Source organism: Narcine bancroftii, chromosome 3 (genome assembly GCF_036971445.1).
Source record: "Narcine bancroftii isolate sNarBan1 chromosome 3, sNarBan1.hap1, whole genome shotgun sequence".
Classification (NCBI taxonomy): Eukaryota; Metazoa; Chordata; class Chondrichthyes; order Torpediniformes; family Narcinidae; genus Narcine; species Narcine bancroftii.
This window is the reverse complement of record NC_091471.1, coordinates 9,304,592-9,327,030: the sequence shown is the minus strand read 5'-3', so window position 1 is coordinate 9,327,030 and position 22,439 is coordinate 9,304,592. Positions and strand designations below refer to the sequence as shown.

General features: G+C 42.9%; 1 protein-coding gene across 3 annotated transcripts in view; it reads left to right on the top strand.

Annotated features, from left to right (window-relative positions):
- npm1b (nucleophosmin 1b) overlaps positions 1-22,439 on the top strand; it is a 152,039-nt gene that overhangs the window by 14,482 nt on the left and 115,118 nt on the right. For all 3 annotated transcript variants that reach the window (XM_069923487.1, XM_069923489.1, XM_069923488.1), the window contains exons 3-5: positions 10,114-10,233; positions 15,369-15,462; positions 21,539-21,642. In XM_069923487.1, the coding sequence (XP_069779588.1) occupies positions 10,114-10,233; positions 15,369-15,462; positions 21,539-21,642 (318 nt within the window). The remainder of the gene's footprint in view (positions 1-10,113; positions 10,234-15,368; positions 15,463-21,538; positions 21,643-22,439) is intronic.

The following is a 22,439-nucleotide window of genomic DNA, read 5'->3' as shown; positions in this document are numbered from 1 at the left end:
GACTGTGTACCAAAAATAGTAAAACTAGATCAAACTGGATTTATTAAGAAAAGACCAACAACGGAAAATATCTGTAAGTTCATTAACTTAATCCATGCAGTACAAGGAAACAAGACGCCAACAGTGGCGGTTGGCTTAGACGCAGAGAAAGCCTTTGACAGAGAAGAATGGAATTATTTATTTAAAGTACTACAGAGGTTCAACCTACCAGAGAAATCTTTGGCTTGGCTTCGCGGACGAAGATTTATGGAGGGGGTAAATGTCCACGTCAGCTGCAGGCTCGTTTGTGACTGACAAGTCCGATGAGGGACAGGCAGACACGGTTGCAGGGGAAAATTGGTTGGTTGGGGTTGGGTGTTGGGTTTTTCCTCCTTTGTCTTTTGTCAGTGAGGTGGGCTCTGCGGTCTTCTTCAAAGGAGGTTGCTGCCCGCCAAACTGTGAGGCGCCAAGATGTACGGTTTGAGGTGATATCAGCCCACTGGCGGTGGTCAATGTGGCAAGCACCAAGAGATTTCTTTAGGCAGTCCTTGTACCTCTTCTTTGGTGCACCTCTGTCACAGTGGCCAGTGGAGAGCTCGCCATATAACACGATCTTGGGAAGGTGATGGTCCTCCATTTTGGAGACGTGACCCACCCAGCGCAGCTGGATCTTCAGCAGCGTGGACTCGATGCTGTTGGCCTCTGCCATCTCGAGTACTTCGATGTTAGGGATGAAATCGCTCCAATGAATGTTGAGGATGGAGCGGAGACAACGCTGGTGGAAGCGTTCTAGGAGCCGTAGATGATGCCGGTAGAGGACCCATGATTCGGAGCCGAACAAGAGTGTGGGTATGACAACGGCTCTGTATACGCTTATCTTTGTGAGGTTTTTCAGTTGGTTGTTTTTCCAGACTCTTTTGTGTAGTCTTCCAAAGGCGCTATTTGCCTTGGCAAGTCTGTTGTCTATCTCGTTGTCGATCCTTGTATCTGATGAAATGGTGCAGCCGAGATAGGTAAACTGGTTGACCGTTCTGAGTTTTGTGTGCCCGATGGAGATGTGGGGGGGCTGGTAGTCATGGTGGGGAGCTGGCTGATGGAGGACCTCCGTTTTCTTCAGGCTGACTTCCAGGCCAAACAATTTGGCAGTTTCCGTAAAACAGGACGTCAAGCGCTGAAGAGCTGGCTCTGAATGGGGAACTAAAGCAGCATCGTCTGCAAAGAGTAGTTCACGGACAAGTTTCTCTTGTGTCTTGGTGTGAGCTTGCAGGCGCCTCAGATTGAAGAGACTGCCATCCGTGCGGTACCGGATGTAAACAGCGTCTTCATTGTTGAGGTTTTTCATGGCTTGGTTCAGCATCATGCTGAAGAAGATTGAAAAGAGGGTTGGTGTGAGAACACAGCCTTGCTTCACGCCATTGTTAATGAAGAAGGGTTCAGAGAGCTCATTGCTGTATCTGACCCGACCTTGTTGGTTTTCGTGCAGTTGGATAACCATGTTGAGGAACTTTGGGGGGCATCCGATACGCTCTAGTATTTGCCAAAGCCCTTTCCTGCTCACGGTGTCGAAGGCTTTGGTGAGGTCAACAAAGGTGATGTAGAGTCCTTTGTTTTGTTCTCTGCACTTTTCTTGGAGCTGTCTGAGGGCAAAGACCATGTCAGTAGTTCCTCTGTTTGCGCGAAAGCCGCACTGTGATTCTGGGAGAATATTCTCGGCGACACTAGGTATTAATTGGATTAAAGCATTATGTAAGGGACCATTGGCGAAGGTGACAGTGAATGGATATATATCAAACCAATTTAAATTAAGCAGGTCAACTAGGCAGGGATGTCCACTATCTCCCTTACTGTTCGCGTTAGCAGAACTGATAAGAACATAAAATAAGGGGGATAAAAATAAAAGAGGGAATATAAAATCAGTCTATTTGCAGATGACATCATACTTAACAGAACCAGAATTATCAATAAAAGAATTACATAAGAAATTGAAGGAATATGGAGAAGTATCGGGGTACAAGATCAATGCAAATAAAAGTGAAGTGATGCCAATGAATAATGCGGATTTCACAAAGTTTAAGAAAGAATCACCATTTAAATGGCAAACACAAGCAATCCGATACCTAGATATTCAACCAGATAATAATCTAGGCCATCTATACAAATTAAATTATCAGCCATTAATGAAGAACATAGGAATTCACCAGTACTGCACCATTTGCTCAACATTTGGAAGAAGATTTACGTAGAAAGGAAAAAACAAATTATCAACTACCAAAATTAATATTGACATAAAATCAACTAATCCCTTTCACAATAGATAACCTTTCCTTTAGAGCAGGTGCAGGACCATTTTTAACCAGGAATATATTTATCACTGTGACATGAAACTATTGGAAGATCGTTTTATCCTGAGATTAAAGTTCATAATACTTACTCAGGCCTGTGTGCGGGAGGGCGGGGTTTGCGGGCGATCAGGTTGGACAACAACAGTGCGGGGGCATCGGCTCTCGCTGCAGGGCAGCATCTCGGCAGATCAGCGGCCCCGTCACCGTGAGTCGTGGATCGGCCTGCGGCAGGGAGGGGGAGTGGGCAACTGTCTTGGCGAGGTCAGGCCCGAGGCCTCCGGTTCCGGGCGCTGGGAAGCGGCCTTGGCTTCCCCTGACACCGGCCAGGCCCCAAAACCAGAGTCCACGGTGAGACCCTGCAATGTAAACAGAGGAGGTGGGGGCGATTAGCGGGCTGACGCCAATGCATTCTGGGATTTGTTGTATTACTGTGCATGTGCTATACTGGCGCGGCGGCCAGCGGGCCACCTCCAATACATTTTTGAAATGATCTTGCGGGCCAAATATAATTATATCGCGGGCCAAATTTGGCCCACGGGCCAGAGTTTGACATGTGTGCCCTATGCCATCGGAACTCTGTAATTAGTAAGGGATTGCTTAAGGTGGGATGTGAGTGGGAAGGAAAGGGTGAGAATCACTGCTCTAGACCCAATTGTTACTGAAATATTTTGCTTGAGAAAAATTGTCATTGGCCCATTTCCTTTAGCGTTCTGAAACCTTGCACATGACGAGTCAATGAGGGATGATTAAAGCAGTGGTCTTCAAACTTTTTCTTCCCACCCACAGACCACCTTAAGCAATCCCTTACTAATCACAGAGCACCAATGGCACAGGGATGCGAGTGGAAAGAAAAAGGTTGAGAACTGTTGTATTGTGGTAACTCCACATCTGATTAGGTAAATTGTTAGGCAAGTGGTCAGAGAAGGACCCACCCCCCCCCACCCCAAGAAAGGCTTAAATCACAGGAACAAAATAAGCTTCCGTCTCACTGCTCCCAATCTTACACACAGTCCTGATGTGGAATGTGGGGTCACAGCTCCACGTTCACCCGAGTTCAGGTGCTATCTGTGTGGAGTTTTTACGCTCTCCCCTTGTCTTGGACCAACAGGTCGGTCGCCTGACGAAGGCACCCGAACCCCCCGTTGAAACGCCGGCGTCCGGGGCGGTGGAGGAATTGGCTGAGAAGAGCGCGTTGCTCCCACCCCCTCCCATGGTTGGAGAGGGATTAAACTGCGATCTCATGGCGCCGGGCTCGTTTCCAACAAAAGGAGCTGGAGGCAGGGTCCGCCGCGCACGGAGTGAGGGGGAAGGCATCGCCAACGAGACGTTCGGTGCGGTGTCGCTGCTGAAGCACAGACCCAGTGAGGATGGTCCCCAACTCCAGCCGCGTGTGTGTGTCCTGGAGCCGGGCGGGCTGAGTACGGCGCTCCGATCCCCGGGATTCGGGACTCTGAGATCCCTCCACACCTCCGGCGTCTTCATTTTCACCTTCAGTGTGCATGCGCTATACTGGCGCGGCGGCCAGCGGGCCAACTCTAATATATATTTAATATGATCTTGCGGGCCAAATATAATTATATCGCGGGCCAAATTTGACCCGCGGGCCAGAGTTTGACATGTGTGCCTTAGAGAATGGGAGAGAAAAGGGATCAAAAGAATTGGAAATTGTTTTTCGGGAAATAAATTATCTTTTGAACAAATGAAGGACAAATGTGGTGTAACTCATGGTACAATGTTTGCATCCCACCAACTAAAAACCTACTTGAAGGACAAATTGGGAAGCATACTGAGGTTACCAGAAGGAGGAGTTTTGAAAATGTGATTACGGACACAATGATAATTAAAAGATTTATAACAAGCATGTACATCAAACTGAAAGAGAAAGAGAATGAGGAAATAAGCTGTAAACCCAAACAAAAGTGGGAACAAGATCTAAACATAAAGATAAAGAATGAAACATGGAAAAGCTATGCTCCGGAACGATGAGAATTACAATATACAATATAACTGGATACACAGGCTATACATCACACCCCAAAAGTTAAATAAATGGGACCCAACAGTATCAGACAGATGTTTTCGCTGTAAGAAGGAAACGGGACCAACATACATGCAATTTGGACATGTGAGAAAGTGGAAAAGTTTTGGGAAGATCTAAATCAGGTATTAAATAAAATCACAAAAAGCAACATCCCAAAAAATCCAGAGATCTTTCTTCTAAGTAATATAAGAAGTAAAGAACTTGGACTCGATTTGGATGAAGCCCAAAAAATATTTATTATGATAGCCTTAGCTGTAGCCAAAAAAATGTATTATGTCAACCTGGAAATCAGAAGAGAGCCTGAGAATACAGCAATGGTACATGGAAATGAATAAATGCCCTCCATTGGAAAAAATAACATATAATTTAAGAAATAACATCACAGTATTCGAACAAATTTGGGAACTGTACATGGTACACAACAGAGAAGTCCTACCGCAGACCTCCACCGCCTAATCTGACAGAAGGAGAAGAAGACGAAATGAACTGACCCAGTGGGTAAAAGTAAATGACACAATTTTCTTGTTTATTTTCATTGTGTGATGACCTTGTTTAATGGGTTTAATGTATTGTATATGTTGAACGTTTAGTGGGAGGGAAGGGAGGGGGGGAAATGACACTGTATTCAAGAGGGAAATGTTTATGTGTATTTTGGTCAATATGGTTCATAGTGTGAAAAGTAAAAAAAAATACTTCAATTAATTGTTGCATGCTTTTTGATTTGTACTTTGCAATGGTGTGTATTTCTCATAAATGCAGTTTCATTGCACACTGCAACAGTACCACTGTATATCCCATTGTATAGGACGATCCAAAACTTAAGTTTCACCTTACAAAGGGTCTAAAAATTCTTTCTTTGACACTGAAGTCTTAACACAGTCACCATATTTCTGCTGCTTCTATGCAAATAATGAGGCATGCACGAGATTGCGAAGCCTCAGCGCTCCTTCGAGGAGTCCATCCGTCTGATCTGACTACTACCAACTCTGTACAGGCTTTAAAAAACTTATTTTAAAATATCCACATAAAATTTAAACTGTTAAATGATTATTTTGTTGTTAAAATATTGTGATTTGCTTTTAACCCCAGTGCCAGATTTGGGGGACATCTTAAAACCAACATTTGAGGTGGAAATTCCAAGTTGTGCTATACAATGGCTGGTAATTAGCTGGTAACAATAATTGGAGCTATCCTGTCATTTCCATGGCTGAAACATATATTAATATTCCCCGAAATATTGAGGGGCCAGAGAATGAAGGCAAGTCTTAAATTCCTGTTCTGCAGTACAGAAATAGGACCTTCAGTCCAAATTGTTCATGCTGACCATTTGTATTTCAAGGTGGTAAAAGATGTTTGGAAAATTGGAGAAGGGGAAAGTGGTGAAATTCTTGAGCAAGTTATCAGTAAAAGTGAAATGTTAAAATATTTGTGAGATTAAAGGTCAATACATCCTCTAGGGACTGATGACTTGTATCTCAAGCTGTATAGAAGTTAAGGAAGAAAAGTGTTTCTGCCCTGACAGGTTTTAAATTCTTGTTGGCAGATGAAGATCAGGTTTGCAGTTTAGTATCAGAATATAGATATGTTTTTGGGAGATAAATTGCGGAAGGTTTTATAATATAGATCACATGCAAACACTTTAAAACAGATCTTATTTAAAATACTGGAGCTCTGCTCATGCGAGACATGTCGGGGTCAACAGCCTTTGCAAAAGCTTTGGAGAGTGCCCAAGAGACTTCACTAATAGATTGTTTACAAAAAGGCAACAGTTGACAGAATTTGTCAGAGCTGCAGATTGTCTGGAGGAGAACTTGCTGTTCTAAGAGGGTCATGTGGTTTTGCAAGCAGAGAGAGAAAAACTGACTTTCTCTGTGAGAGACACAAAGAGAGATCAGTTCTACAGTGATGCAGCAGCTGGGACTGGAACAGGATAAGCTGGCAAGCTTGTGGAAAACCCCATTTGGAAGACGGGTTGTGAATGCTTAGTTCAGCATGGTCAAAGCCCTTGTGGTTCATGCAAGAGGAGAGGACTGGCTGTCTAATGTTTTATTTGAAACAAGAGAAACAAAAAGGAACTCTGTGGTGACCTGAAAGAAAGAGTTTATTGTCTGGAAAACCCTGAGGGGGCAGGTTTCGTCAGCAAGACACAGAGGTGACTGATTTAAAAAAGGAATCAGTTGTGGGTATCCAGCAAACAACAAATCTCTCTGGAAACTGACAAAAACCTTCCTGAGCGGTAACCATTTACCTTTCAAGCACAAAAGCCTGGTGAACTTTATAAATGTTAAATTCTGTGCACAGTTTAAGAATTGACTGCAACCAATGAAGTTGGAGGAGTGAGAAGTGAGATTGGACTGTGAACCAAAGAACTTTTTTGAACTTCGACACACATGTGGTTAGAATTAGAAGGGGGTTAAGTCGATAGTGATAAGTTAGTGTGATTCTGTTTTCATATTTAAAGATGATTAAAAGCATCTTTTGTTTAAGTAACCATTTGTCTTGGTGAATATCTATTGTTGCTGGGTTTTGGGGTCCTCTGGGCTCGTAACAGTAAGTCAAACCATGGTAAAAGTTGCACAGTGAATGGCAAGGTCCTGGAGAGTGGCTTAGAATAGAGACCTGGAACCCAGTATAGGTCCTTCAGCCCATGATGTTGTACTGACTTGTATCTACCTTAAAGAAACAAAACTCTCCCTACCTCATAACTCTCTTTCTTTCACATCTGTCTGAGCCTCTTAAATGGCCCCTATTGTTCCAGTCTCCACCACCACCCAGCAATTCATTTCAGGCACCCACAACTAATTTGCTTCTGACATCTTCCCTACACCTTCCTCCCTTCACTTTGTACTGACCTGGGAAGACAGTTGCTTAGTTCCTTGAAAGTGGCAACTCTAGTAGACAAGGTATTGAGTACAAATCTGTAACGTGTGGGCAAAATTGTGAACAGGAAGCATTTGGAAGGATATGGACCAAATGCAGGCAAATGGGACTAGCCAAGCATGCCAGCTAGTCAGCATAAAAATCCTGTACGACTCTTGACAGGTGAACAGCAAATATGGTGCATTTAGTCAAGAAAGGAAGCAGGATAGGACTGAGGTTGAGACCGTGTGATTCAGTTGTACATAGTGCTGGTGAGGCCACACTTAGTACTGGGTAGTTTTGGTAGTCTCCTCTGTTGCTCCTTCTCAGATGGGGGCGAGGAGGCACGATCTCCCTGTTTTTTTAGTGCCTTGCACCTGGAGTCTGCAACCTCTCGTGGCTGCTGTCGATCCTAGGCGCCACCATCTTGGGCACAGACTCCCACGGTTGCGGGATTTTAAAACGACAGTTTGCTCCTTTAACATGCCATTTAAAGCCTGTGCAGAGCTGACGGCAGATGACTGGGTGGTTGGACCCTGCAGGAGTGCTATATCTCCGTTCCTCACTCTCCATGGGTCTGCACCAGTGGCAGGGCTGCCATTTTGAATTTGAACTGTGACAGGTGACTAGCAAATGTGGAACATTTCATTAAAGGCAAGTAATTACAGGCCAGTGACTCAAACATTAGTGATAGGGAAATTATTAGAAACAATTTTGAGGGACAGGATTATTCTATAGTTAGAAAATCAGGGATTAATGGATTTGATGCTAGTAGATCTTGTCTGACCATTTCGATAAAATATTTGAAGCGGTAACAGTGCTACTTTGCAGTAGTTGCTACTTTCTACAACAAGATCTTTGACAATGACTGTCCCCTATGAGAGATGGTTAGAAATCAAATGTAGGAAAGCAGGTAGGCTTGGTAACAGGAAGATGGGAGTTTGTTTGATTAGATGCATCATTTAAGTGCCACCACTGTCCTGTACCTTTTTTCAAGCACACAGTTGATGGTTCAGAACAATAAAGTACAGCTCTGATTCTCAGAAATCCTCATTTATCTGAAATGTTTTACAAATTTCGGATAAATGAGGATATTGGAAACCAATCAGAAATCCTCATTCATCTGAATTTTTTTGGAGCTGAAACTGACTTCACAGGTTGGGAATATTTTTTTCTCACTCGACATGAAATTAGAGTGACAGTTGTCCTTGTTTCCGGTAAATCCCTCCCCCCCCCCCTTTCATTTCTTCTTTACCTACCCCTATTAAATTTCCTCTCCAAACTCTCAAACTGCGTGTCACTGTCTTCCGGTCCATAAGCAGTCAGAAGAATCCCTTGCCCCGGCGTCTAAGGAGTGTGGCCTCCTGGGCAGGAGCATGACCTCAGGCTCCCTCCCTGCTTCTCTTCCTTCCCTCTGTGTGCAGTAGGCCTAGGAGAAGATTTAGAGTCTGGACTCCAGCATCGTAAGCTCCAGTGACCGGGGAGAGAGGAGCCCACCGATTCAACAGTGAGCATTGGGTTTGTCTCGGTGATTGGCAGTGGCTAGCTTTTTTTGGTGATAATTAAACATTAATGCTTAAAAAGCCTTGTTGTTTGTAGTTTAACCATTGATACGAGTGATTTGCTGTTGCTACTGGTCTGTTGTTTAAAAAAAAAAGTTCTCTGAATAAATGTTTATCTAACATAGGCCTGGTCCTGACCATTTTGGATAATAGGAGTTGTACTATATGTGGGAAGGGAGCTTGAATGTACAAGTTCAGATAGGATTGTAGAAAATGCCCTTTTCCAAAAATCTTTATCTCTGTATTCTAACCAGCTAGATCACTACTGTTCAGGCCCTTCAGCCCACAATTTTGTGCCGTCTGCTTATAAATCTACTCAAAAAAGAAAACATTCTTTGTCTCACAACCGTAACCCTCTATTTTATTTTCTTGCGTCCATATGCCTGTCTCTTTTAAATTCCCCTATTGTTCCAGCCTCCAACACCACCCCTGGCAATACATTCCCGGCCAGCCTCACTTGGCACTGATGACTCTCCTGTACTTTCCTCCCCTTGCCTTGAATAGATGTTTTCTGGTGTTTGCCTTAAGGAGAAGGTGCTGGCTGACCACGCTATCTATGCCTCTCATAATCTTGTGGGCCACTATTAAGCATCCTACTTCGATCCAAAGCTCTGTTAACCTTGCCTCATAAGGCACGTTCTCCAATCTGCAACTTTCCGGTAAATCTTTTCTGCGCCCTCTCCATAGCTTTCACATCCTTCCTGTCCTCAGGTGACCAGAACTGAATACAATATTCCAAATGTGGTCTAACCAGACTTTTATAGAGATGCAACATTACCTCATGGTTCTTGAACTTGGTCCCCCGACTAATGAAGGCTGGCATGCCATAAGCCTTCTTAACTACCTTATGAATCTGCGCAGCGATGTTGAGACATGTATGAGTTTGAACCCCAAGGTCCCTCTGTTCTTCCACACTATTGAGGATCCAGCCATCACCCCATGTACTCTGCCTTCAATTAGTCTGACCAGTCAGGATGAACTTCCCAGTTACTATCTTTCTGTAAGTTTACTCGCCACTAGGCAACTGTTGTGAGCTATAATTCAAACTTGAGCTGACTTAATCTTGCAACTGGCTGCATTAATTACTGACATGGTGGAGCAAGTGACGACTTCTCAAGATGATCATTGGTTGCAGGTGGGTGAATTGTTTCTCTTGTGGATGTGGTAACTTGCTGATGCCACCAGATGGCGCCTCAGACAGCAGGTAAGTTTACAAATGTTAATGTAGAGGTTGCCTCATCTTGTCACTGGAGAATTTCACATTTCTTTGGCTCAGTGAAGCCTGAGGAAGGAATTTAATTTTGCATTTGTTTTTTCCTCATTTCTACAGGTATGTGTGGGGCCTGAAACAAAGAATGAATTGCATCTCATTGAGCTGGAGGCCATGAGTGCAAACGGGAATATGATCAAAATGCCCTTGACTTCTCTGAAGCCGTCAGTCCTTACTACTGTAAGTATCCTATGATGTACATGTATAATGATTTGTTTGTGTTTGGAGTTGGTGGAAATTCAGAACATTATTGAGTATGAAAGGGAACATAATTAAACAGAGTTAAACTTGCTCCTTGCTTTAGTTTGGAGGTTAAATTTAGACCTGCAGCACAGTAACAGGCCCTTTCAGTCCACTGGTCTATGCTGTCCACTTGCACCCATTTGATCTCCAGCCCTGGTACAGTTTGAATGGTTGGAGGGAAAACCCATGCAGATACAGGGAGAACAGAGAGCATGGGATTCGAACCCCAGTCCCGATTGCTGGTGCTTTATTAATGTTGTGCCTTCTGCTATGCTAACTGTGCCATCCAAGCACCGGCAATTATGTAACCTGACAATTCTGTATGTTGAAATACTTCACCCAGCCCGAGTAACGATTCGAGAACTAGAAACCGTAGGTTTGTGATGAAAGTGAGAAATTTAGAGGAACCGAGGGTCAGCTTTTGTACTCTGAGGACAGACTATTTCTGGAATGAGTGCCAGAAGGTACAGTTGTGACATTCAAAAGATATTTTGGCAGATGTATGGATAGGAGGCGATTGGAAGGATGAATATGAAATGCAGGCAAATGGGATTAACCCAGAATGCTAACTTGGTCAGCATAGGCAAGTTGGGCTGAAGGGAAGGTCTCTGGCTCTAAAATGGGAGTAAGCTTGAATGAAGCTTAAACATTGACCCCTTTGGGCTAAATGGGCTGAAGGGAAAGTCTCTGGGTCTAAAATGGGAGTAAGCTTGAATGAAGCTTAAACATTGACCCCTTTGGGCTAAATGGTTTGTTTCTTTGCTGTACGTTGTATGTCCAGTTTCCTAATGATTGCTGCTTTGAGAACACAGCCAATAAAACTGGCAGAGTTCAGAGCTCTCTCATCTATTCATTATTAGGTATTGTATACCTGATTCTGTCTGCATTTTCCTTCAAATTTATTTATTCAGTAAGTTCTTGTGATATTAGCTACTTTCACTAAGTCCTAACAAGTTTTTTATCCAGATTATCATCTTCCCTACAAGTTCTCACTGTCCACAAATTTTAATGCAAACAGCAGATGTGCTCATTTCCATAAAGTTCCTTTTGCTAATGTTGCAGAATTGTACACCAATAGCTAAGAGTTGTTCCAGGGAGGCAGCCATTTACAATGGTCACGTAAACAGGAGTACGTGAGCTCAATGACTGGCTACATCAGGAAGTGCATTGAGGACGTCACCGAGATCAAATGCTTCACAACTAGGGCTAACCAGAGGATTCAGAGGTCTGGGCCTTTTCCAGATCTTGTGATGCCACCTTCAGGACAGGGTGTCAGATGGTACCAAGATCAGCCAGGGCTGAACTCTCCCGTGCAATCCGGAAGGCAAAGCGAGGTTACACACAAGATCTTTGTCGCTGTGTGACACTGGCAAAGTGAGGTGCATGTGGCAAGGACTCAAGACTATTATGGATCATAAGTCAACCTTGTGAATTAACGAAAGTGATGCCTCCCTTCTGGACAGACTGAATACCTATTTGATGAGAAGAACAGGATGATGCCAAAGAGAGCTCAGGGTCCCTGATAAACAGGCCCTCTGCATAGCTGCACCTGAGGTGAGGAGAACCCTAGCCAAGGTGACCCCACACAAGGTGGCGGGACCAGACAACATACCTGGTCGGGTACTGAAGGACCGCGCAGGCCAATTGATGGAGGTTATCATAAATATCTTCAACGCCTCACTGCAGCATTCCATAGTTCCTGCAGGGTTCAAGACAGCCACCATTATCCTGGTACCCAAGAGGGTGATGATAACAGGCCTCAATGACACCTGTGGCACTGACTTCCAGTATTATGAAATGTCAAGCTTCTGGTGATGGAACGTGTCAAACCGCACCTTCCAGAGAGGTTGGATCTATTTCGATTTACCTATAGATGGAACAGACGATGCTACGCCTTCTCGCTTCTCCTGTAGAACGACACTTCATTACGTCAGGCTGCTGTTTATTGACTTCTGCTTGGCATTGAATGCGATCATTCCCCTGAGCCTGGTGGAGAAGCTGTCCTCACTGGGACTCAACACCTCTCCCTCTATTTGGATCCTGGACTTCCCAACATTCTGTTCGGGTAAGTAGTAGAATGTTGAGCACTATCATGCTCGGCCCGCTCCTGTTCACGCTACTGTCCCACGACTGCGTCGCCAGATCCAACTCCAACAGTGTCATCAAATTTGGATGACACGAGTAGTTGGCTTTATCAGCAGGTAACGATGAGTCACACTACAGAGAAGAGATGGAAAATCTCATGAAATGCTGGGAGAGTAACTATCTGAGTCTCATCGTGGACAAGACGAAGATGGTTGTGGACTTCAGGAGGATCAGGAATGACCACCCTCCACTGAACATCAACAACTCTGAATGTGGAGAGCACTTGACCTAATGTGGACCCTCAACATCTCCCCATTTGTTAGGAAGGTGCAACAGCGACTGGGCTTCCTGAGAAGATTGAAGCGGGCAAGGCGATCGGCCACATCAACAACTCTGAATGTGGAGAGCACAAAGTGCCTTGGAGATCACTTGACCTATTGTGGACCCTCAACATCTCCCCGCTTGTTAGGAAGGTGCAACAGCGACTGGGCTTCCTGAGAAGATTGAAGCGGGCAAGGCGATCGGCCACATCAACAACTCTGAATGTGGAGAGTACAAAGTTCCTTGGAGATCACTTGACCTATTGTGGACCCTCAACATCTCCCCATTTGTTAGGAAGGTGCAACAGCGACTGGGCTTCCTGAGAAGATTGAAGCGGGCAAGGCGATCGGCCACATCAACAACTCTGAATGTGGAGAGTACAAAGTTCCTTGGAGATCACTTGACCTATTGTGGACCCTCAACATCTCCCCGCTTGTTAGGAAGGTGCAACAGCGACTGGGCTTCCTGAGAAGATTGAAGCGGGCAAGGCGATCGGCCACATCAACAACTCTGAATGTGGAGAGCACAAAGTTCCTTGGAGATCACTTGACCTATTGTGGACCCTCAACATCTCCCCATTTGTTAGGAAGGTGCAACAGCGACTGGGCTTCCTGAGAAGATTGAAGCGGGCAAGGCGATCGGCCACATCAACAACTCTGAATGTGGAGAGTACAAAGTTCCTTGGAGATCACTTGACCTATTGTGGACCCTCAACATCTCCCCGCTTGTTAGGAAGGTGCAACAGCGACTGGACTTCCTGAGAAGACTGAAGCGGGCAAGGCAATCGGCCACCATTGTCAACCTTCTACAGGAGCTCTATCAAAAGCATCCTGGCTGGTTGTGTCACAGTGCGGTGCGGTTGTTGCAGAGAAATGGATCTGAGGTTAATCCATGGACCATGAGAGTGGAAGAGATGAACACTGGTGTCTCCCTCTACCCCACCCACCCACATCATTGTGATCTAATGAGATAATTGACTGAAAAGGGTGCACAAGATCATTGAGGACCCCTTCCACCCTGCACACATCTTTCAGCTGCTCCCATCGGGTAAGAGATACAGGAGGATCAGCCTGTACCACTGGGATGAGGAACAGTTTCTTCCCACAGGCAGTGAGAATGCTGAACGACCAAAGGAACTGATCACGCTAACCATCCGAGACTCATTTGTACAAAACAATATTTATTTTAATAGATAATTAAAATGTCCTGCATATGTATTTGTTTGTATGTGTCTGCATGCTTTATCACCGAGAACAGGAAAACTGTTTCATTGGGTTGTACTTGTACAATCAGATGACCATAATCTTCACAAAGGTCCAGTATCTGTCAGCGTGATTCTCCAATATAGTTTGCAGAAGGTAAATGTATTAAATATTTTGTCACTAAAAAGCACTGCACTGGAGCCATGTTCTCCTTCAATTCTCATTTATGTACCATTTCATTCAGAGCCAGTTTTCCTGGGGAGCCTTGGGTTCCTGTCACTATCTTCAGGCACAATTTAATTGCACTAGCCAACAATTTTTTTCAAAAGGTTTTCTTACTGAAAAAATTGGGGATTACGATAGACAACTTCAAGCTGAACATTTCAGATTTGCTGTATCACGTAGGAAGTTGGAGAAACATTAAGTTAACTTTGATTGTATTTAGCATGTTTAATTGCATAATTACGCTCACACATTGAGTTAGTTCAACTGACCTAAAAATGTTTTTGCTACAGATTTAAATGCATCTTGTGTCAGTGTCAAATAGTCGACCAGCATTGATGGATTTCAGTTGCCCTGATACTGCTTTTGCATGGTCACAATGTCCTGGTGAAACCTTTCACCATGTTAGTCAGCAGGGAAGAAGCCCAAGTGTGAATGCAGAAAATGAATTTTCAACGACATATTGCATTTTATGGTTTTGTCTGCTTGAAGTGGACTTAAAATATGACAGGAAATCACAAAAGATAAAATTTAAAAAGTACATGATAGGAAAATCTTATGCTGATTTTCGTGATCCGCAGCCCAGAATCCCTAAAATACTCCCCAAAGTATTCAGGAAGCAAAATCTTCATTGACCAGTGTTGTGAACAGTTATTAAATACACAAAACAGATGCACCAAGACAGTGGAACACATTGTAACAATGTGCCAAGGATAGATAATTCACAGTTCCCATTTGTGAAAGAAAAATAATGTGTCAATTGTGGACCCAAAGGATCATGGTGAGAAGGGGAGGTTCAAGAGCCTGATGGATGTAAGATAAAATGGTGGAACAGATTTGATTGGCCAAATAGCTTATTTCTGTTCCTATATCTTGTGGTCTGAAAACCGTTGTTGAACATCGAGATGCTGGACTTCGGGCATCTGAACCTTTCGTCTTTCATAACTTTGCACCTATTCTAATTGTGTGTTAGACAGAGTGGTTCTTGTGCAGAACTATTAGCTTGAGAACCTGCTTTTCTTTGCAGAGGAAAACCTCTATGACAAACATGGATTTAAAATACTTCTTACAGAACAATACATTTCAAGGTTTGTATGTATTCATAATGGCAAGCATTTTCAATGGCCCAGGTACCACATTTTTAATGTTTTTAGCACAGAGGATCAACTTTAACTATACTGATGAGGTTTTGCATTCTGTGCTTTATAATGGATATCTTATTAGAATTCGGGTCTTTTCTAGGTCGGTCTAAGTGGATTTCAGGTGTCTCCTCCAGTCTGTTTCCACCTGAAGAATGGTTCAGGTCCTGTCTACATCAGTGGAGAGCACATCGTTGGTAAGTGTTTATAATAGGCCTCCTTTTATTGACTATAACCATTTGACTTTTTTATCCATGTAAAGTTTCTCTCGAGTTAAGTAATTGCATGTCAGATGACCTTGCTCTGGATGAAACTGGTGTAGGAAATGCAGGAAATTATTTCACTTTTTTTTTCTCTGACCATCTCAAATGCCATTTCCATTTCTTGGTTGGGTGGACTGGTGTATGCAGTGAATTTGCACATTGGCCTTTTACCCCTGGAACATGTTTAAGATTCCAGCTCAGACTGATTTGGGATGAAAGTCTTCTCGTTCGACCTCCAGGCTTGAAAAAACGATGTAGGACCAAGATCCCTTGACCCACAACATCTGTGTTCAAAGAGGACGTCATATTGCAGAGGCGCTGGAGGGAAATGGTTCCTGGGATATTGATCCTATCGGGGATAATCTTGGTGAGTGCAATCGTGTGTATTTGTGTAGCTATGACATTGATATTACATGAAGTAAGCGTACAATGTTAAACCCGTGTATTTTCCTGAGTGTGACTGTCAGTGTTGTACCAGATTCTTCCTATTTATGACTCTTGTTTTCTGGTTACAGGTTGGCCTGGAAGTGATGCAACCACAACTTAAGGAACCGTTGGTCCCAATGTATTCACCACTTCTCGCCTCTTTGTTGTAGAACTTTGAACCTGTCTGATCCACTTTGTAAATGTGGGTGTGTCATGCCCAATAGAAAGACTATTCAGAGCAGCATCTTTTTTAGGGGATTGGAAGGATATTTGCACTGATGAGTGATGAGGAAGCTTCAATGAAGTATTGATTGGAACTAGATGCAAGCTTGAGAGAGAGTAATGGACTTGGCACCAAAGTACAGGAAGAGGAGATTTTAAATATCATATCATCTTTGTAGAACTTTTCTGCTTCCATAATTGTTTGGCTCATTTCTGGGAATAGCTTGGACTCTCTAGTGTGGAGTTATTGCTCAGGTTTATTTCAGACAGCTGGGTTCTCACTTCAAGGAAGGGATTGAGCTATCTCTATACCACATGATGTCTTGTGTTAATAGGAGGGAGAGTGTCCCAGCATCTGGAATATTAGCTGTTGATGGATGTCCTTTTTCTCTCGTGTCACCTTCCAATGTTACTGGGACGGTTATTGAAATATTATGACTGAAGGATATGATACCTTTAAAATGGAAGTATTGAACATGTCACAAATAAATGCAATTACATTTGTATATTCTGGTGGTCTCATTATTTTGTGGAACTGTTTCAATATATAATGGTTTTTTTTGTGCTCGAGGTTGACTGCTTTTAATCTGGGCTCTCCTTGGATGCAAGGTTCAGTGTGTTAAAATTGACTAAAGCCAAAGTTTCTGCCAAAGTCCCTGCAATCACAGTTGCATGGCGTATCACTGTGGTGACTTTCTTCTGAGGTGAAATTAGTTGTCAGAACCTTTTTCTCCCCCCCAGGATTTAGAGACTGAATTACTCTACATTGAAAAGTGTTGTTTTGTGAGCCTTGCAGGCAGCTTGCAAAATGTTATCATGCCTGTTCCATTTTGGATTTACAAAAAGTTCACAGCCCTGAGGTGTGCACATCAAGGCGAAGAACAGGCAGTACATTGGCGTTTGCGGCATTCTCTGGGTAAAATAGAAAGGGCCTCCAGAGGAGGGGGTTTAATGAAAATAAAAATCACTACAGATGCTGGAAACCTAAAATGAAAACAAAATGTTGGCAAATCTCAGCAGATTAGGCAGCTTTTGTGGGAAGAGAAATGGAGCTAAGGTTTTGGGTAGGAGGCAGGAGCTTTGGTCTGGCTTTGACTCTTGCAATTAGGATTCATGGTTGAGGTGGTGGAGGTCAGATTATTGGTTGGGGGCAGATGGGATGGTGCAGTAAAGTATTTCTTCAATGGTTATGGGCGAGATACAAGCATAAGATGAAATCTTGGCTAAACTGAATCTAATAATTTGGACCATGTGAGAGACTGCAGAAGGCTGGAATTTTGACGAAGATGAAGTCTTGAATAGCTTCAGCTTGAAACTTCAACCATTGTTTTACTCCCACAGATGCTGCTTGACTCAGTTAATTCCTGGTACTATTTCTCACCATTTAAAAGATATTAGTATTTCAAAGATTTCATTCTCGTGTTACTAAAAGGGTAATTGGCCTATTTGCCTTTAAATGTTGAAAGACTAAGTGGTATGTATATGAACACTTTTGGTTTTGCTTTCTGTTTTTAATGCAGAAAATGGAATGTAAAAATATCTCGGTCAGATCCCAATGTTAAGTTGCTAGCCAATGAAGATACAGTATGTATCTTGATTATAAAGTGATCCTGTACTTTACACATCATCACTGCTGTGTATTCTCTGGATTCTACTTGTCATTCATGTTATCATTTACTTCTCTCTTGTGTAATTAGTTGGACTGAATGCTGTGAGGCTTTAAAATGAATTTACAAAACCCAATGCTTGCATTTAACTTCTGCATTGCTGAATTGGATATTATTATGTGCAGTTTCCGTTTCAAAGATTGTATTTGTTTTGTGTCATTCTTGAATTAGATTTTCCTATTGAGGAGCTGTTTTACTGATAGACTTACAAATAGAGTTTTGGCACACTTTTCATAGCTAGATTTTGAACACCTTTCACGGTCATTGGAAAACGATACAAAAAAATGTTATACTGTACTTGGAATGAACAAACTTCACTTGCATCCATGGATAAATCTTAAAGCATTTTACTTTATTTTCAGTCACATTCTTTGAAAGCATTAAACTGTCGCTGCATCTGTAGGTTCCTCCCCATCCACGCAGTCACCTGATACACAAACAATAACATTATAGACAATTAACCCCCACCCACAGGTTTACAGATAAAGCCTCTGACCAGGCAACTTACTAAGCAGGGATAAGGAGACTGTTTTAGAGAGACACCCCAAATGGTGAGCAGCATCAACTGACTCTTCATCCTGGGCGACGCCACTTTTGTTTCACACTACTCAAACAGCTGCTATGAACAAAGCATGACCAAGGCACTCCACTGGTTGAATATTTGCTCCCATCTTCACTAAATGTTTGTGTGTTACTTCAGAGAACACTTACTTTTACAATTTTAAGCTTGTATTTTTACCTGTTATTCTCATTTATTTTAATTTAATTTATTTTCCTTTTGCTAGTTGCTTGAATTCAGGATACCTGAGGTTTTACTGTACATTCTTTTTGTTTTGGTTCTGTCTGCCCCTGCAATCAAATCAAGGGTTGTGTTAATTTTGCAGGAGAAGATGGGCAAGACTTTTGGTGGGGGGGAGGTGGGGGTGCGGAAGAGAATAGAGAGAGCTCAGGGGAGGAGTGCAAGACAAAATGATGCATGTCTTAAGATTGTACAGTATGAAGTCCCATAACTGGAATTTTGTGGAAATTCTGCAGTCTCTTTGGCTAGTGAATCTTCTCAGATGTTCACCCTGACTCATCCCACCCCTTTCCCTACATCTGAGGAAGGAGTTATTTGAACATTGGGGCAAGCCAGTTAAACAAAGTGAGCAAACTATGGGGGGGGGGGGGGGGGGGGGGGGAAGGACAATATCATTTGACAGATAGAAAGGTTAAAGTAGTCATATATGAAATCCTGAGAGACCACAAGACAGGAGCCAAAATAGGCTATTCCGCCCATCAATTCTAACTTGTCAGACCTAGGAATACAGGTACAGTTCTCTAAAAATGGCATCACAGAGTGCTGTAAAGAGCTTTTTGACAAATTGGCCTTAACTCAAAGTATTGAGCATAGGAGTTGGGATTTTTATTGTAAAGTTGTAGGTCAAATTTGCAGTTTTAGTCACATAACTACAGAAAAGACATCCATAAGATTAAGAGTGCAGAGAAGATTTATTCGGATGCAGCTTCAACTTCAGGAATTGGATTACAGGGAGAGGTTAAATCGGTTAGGTACACCCCCCACGCCCCCCCCCCCCCCACAACCCCAGCCCGGGAATGTAGAAGAATGAGGGGAGATTTGATTGAGGCATTTAAATTTGAGGGGTTTTGACAAAGGTTAGGTGAGATACAGACCAGAGGACATAGGTTAAGCGAGAAAGGGACAATTTTTAGGGGGAGCATTAAGATAGACTTCACACAGAGTGGTGGGTGTGTGGAACGAGGTGCCAACTGAAGTGAATGTGGGCTCAATTTTAACATTTAAGAATTTAGATGGGTTCATGGATGGGAGTGGTATGGAGGGCTATGAATTGGGTGCAGATCAGTGGGACAATGCAGAAAAATAGTTTGGCACAGACTAGAAGGGCCAGGGCCTGTTGCTTTGCTGTCATCTATTTAATCGTGAGCTGATCTGTTCTCCCACTCAGCCCCACTACCTGGCATTGCCTCACCTTTGAGCCCTGGATAATCAAGAACCTATCAATCTCTCCCTTTAAATACACCCAATGATTGGGCCTCCACAACCGCCTATAGCAACAAATTACACAGATTTAAACCCCCCTTCTCACAACCCCCCCCCGACCCTGGTTGAAGAAATTCCTTCACATCTCTGTTCTAAGAAGACATCCTTTAATCCTGAAGTTGTGCCCTCTTTTCGTAGACTCTCCCACAAGAAACAACCATGGAGCATGCTCTACAAGTATGACATTAAAACTTGCAAGTCAGGAAAGGCAGCTCGGTCCAGTTTGTGGCTGTCATGGTCCATCGAACACTCTTCCCACCCTTCTCTCTTCAGCATCGCATTCTTGTGTCTTTCAGACTTTTTTCTTCAATACAATGATTCTCTTGCTGACCATTCCTTGCATAAGTAATGGCAGAGTCAAAAACTAGCTGCTGGAGAGGCTCTGGGTCACACAACATTAGTGGGAGGAAAAGAACAATTGTTTGTTTGACCCAGATTTCACCATCTGTAGTCTCCTGGGTGCCTTATGAGAGGATAGATATAAAGAGGGTTTCTTCTAGCTTGAGAGTTTAGATCCAAGCAAGACAGAATCAGGATAAAGGATCAGCCATTTTGAACTGGTGAGAATTTTGATTTCTTCCAGGATGGAGCATATTTGGTTTTTAACCCAACATTTTTTTTTAAATGTTGGAAGGACTCAGCAGGTCAGATTTGGTGGAAAGAAAAAAAAGGTTTTTTTTAAAAGTAGACCTGCTTTACGAAAACTCAAATTACAAAAATTTGCTTTTTACGAAAGATTTTCGCTTTTACAAAAATAGCCTCCCTATAGTAGTGCTATACGCCATTTTGGATTACGAAAGGTTTTCTAGGAACTCTCTAGTTTCGTAAAGTGGGTATATCTGTGTCCCTTCAGCTTCCCAGCAAGTGCACTATTTAATTTTTATTTACCTTGAATACTTGGTCATTAAGGCTAAGCTACATTTTGAAAACTATGGAAATTGAGGATTAGATCAGGAAGGAGATTTGAGGTTGACAAGCAGCCTTGATCTCGTTTAGAAGAAATAGTAAAGGCAGGTTTAATTGTAATACTTAAAAGACATTTAGATGGCTCCGTTGGATAGGAAAGGCTTTGAGGGATGTCGTGCAAATGATGCCAGCTTAGCTAAATATTAGTACAGTCGTTGTGGACGAGTTGGGCCAAAGGGCATGCTTCCGTGCTGTAGAACTCTATGGCAGAGCAGCTTGAAGTAGCTCAAAGTTCAGATGTGTTTTCAGAATGCATGATGTCACATACAACCCTGAGATTTTTTTTCCTGCGGGTCAGGCAAAATTTCTTCTCGTAGAGTAAAGTGTACTGAGAAAGATGTTATACCAAATAGAAATGTAAGCAAACGACAATGCAGAGAATAAATATTCACTAAATAATGTCTAGTATTTTGTCTTTTTAAAAATTCTTTATTGGACTTTTTAGTATTACACATGTGACTCAAGTTCAGGAAATCAGTGGAAATGGTTTCTTTAAAGCTGCAAGTGTTTAAGTTTTCAAGTCATTCCTCAACTGTCCCTTCCTGCTCCAGATATGCACCTGCTACTCAATCTTTGATGGTTGTAACCCATCATTTCTTGTATTATCCTTGTGCCTTAATTTCAAATGTATTTGAGAATTAAATAGCTTTCTTTTTGAAATCTGCAGGTGTTCCCAACTCAGATTCTGAATCCGAAGATCATGCAGAAGCATCTGTCAAGAAGGAGCCAGTTAAGCGCGGGTCATCTTCCACCGTAGGGCATCCTCCATCGGTACGGAAGGATAAAACAATTGCTCTGCAGCCTCGCTCTGTTAGCTCATAATAAGTTGCACTTTTATCCGTTTACCAGTTCTGTGAAGTCCGGAGTGAAAATCGGCTCGCCAACTTCAAGTTGTAAATTAAATTTTTTTAAAAATTTACAACATGGGTATAAAACCAATTCTGTCCATTTAAATCCATGCTGCCCAATTAACCAACAACCCCATACGATCTGGAGGGTGATAGGAAATCTGCGAGAACTCATGCAGACATGGGGAGACGATACAAGTTCCTTGCAGACAGAACTGGATTCAAACCTGGGTCGCTGGTGCTGTAATGGTGTTGCACTAACCTTGCCAAAAAGTTCTCTTTCATTCCTTATTTTCAAGGGAATTGCCTGAACCCAGCTGTCTGACTTGCCTAACCTTGAATATCCCTCCCGATCCTGGGTTCTGGAACCCTGAGATTCCTGCCCTTCTCTTGAACAGGATCATTCCATCCTTGAATCTTCCTTATCACTTTCAAAAGCTTTCCACTTGCCAGCTATCCATTTAAATGAAAGCTTCCTCTTTCAGAGTTCATATTTGATACTATCAAATTAGTTTGCTTCCCCCTCCTTTTTAAAATTTAGGAGAATTAAATCGAAGAACTGTCCTGTCATTTTTCATTACTAATTTAAAACTAATAGCATTATGGTCACTTGCGCTCCCCCCCCCCCCAAAAAAAATTGCTCCCCTGCTGACATCTCAGTCAGTTGCCCTGGTCCATTTCCCATTAAGATGTCCAGTGTGGCCCCTCTCTGATAGAGCC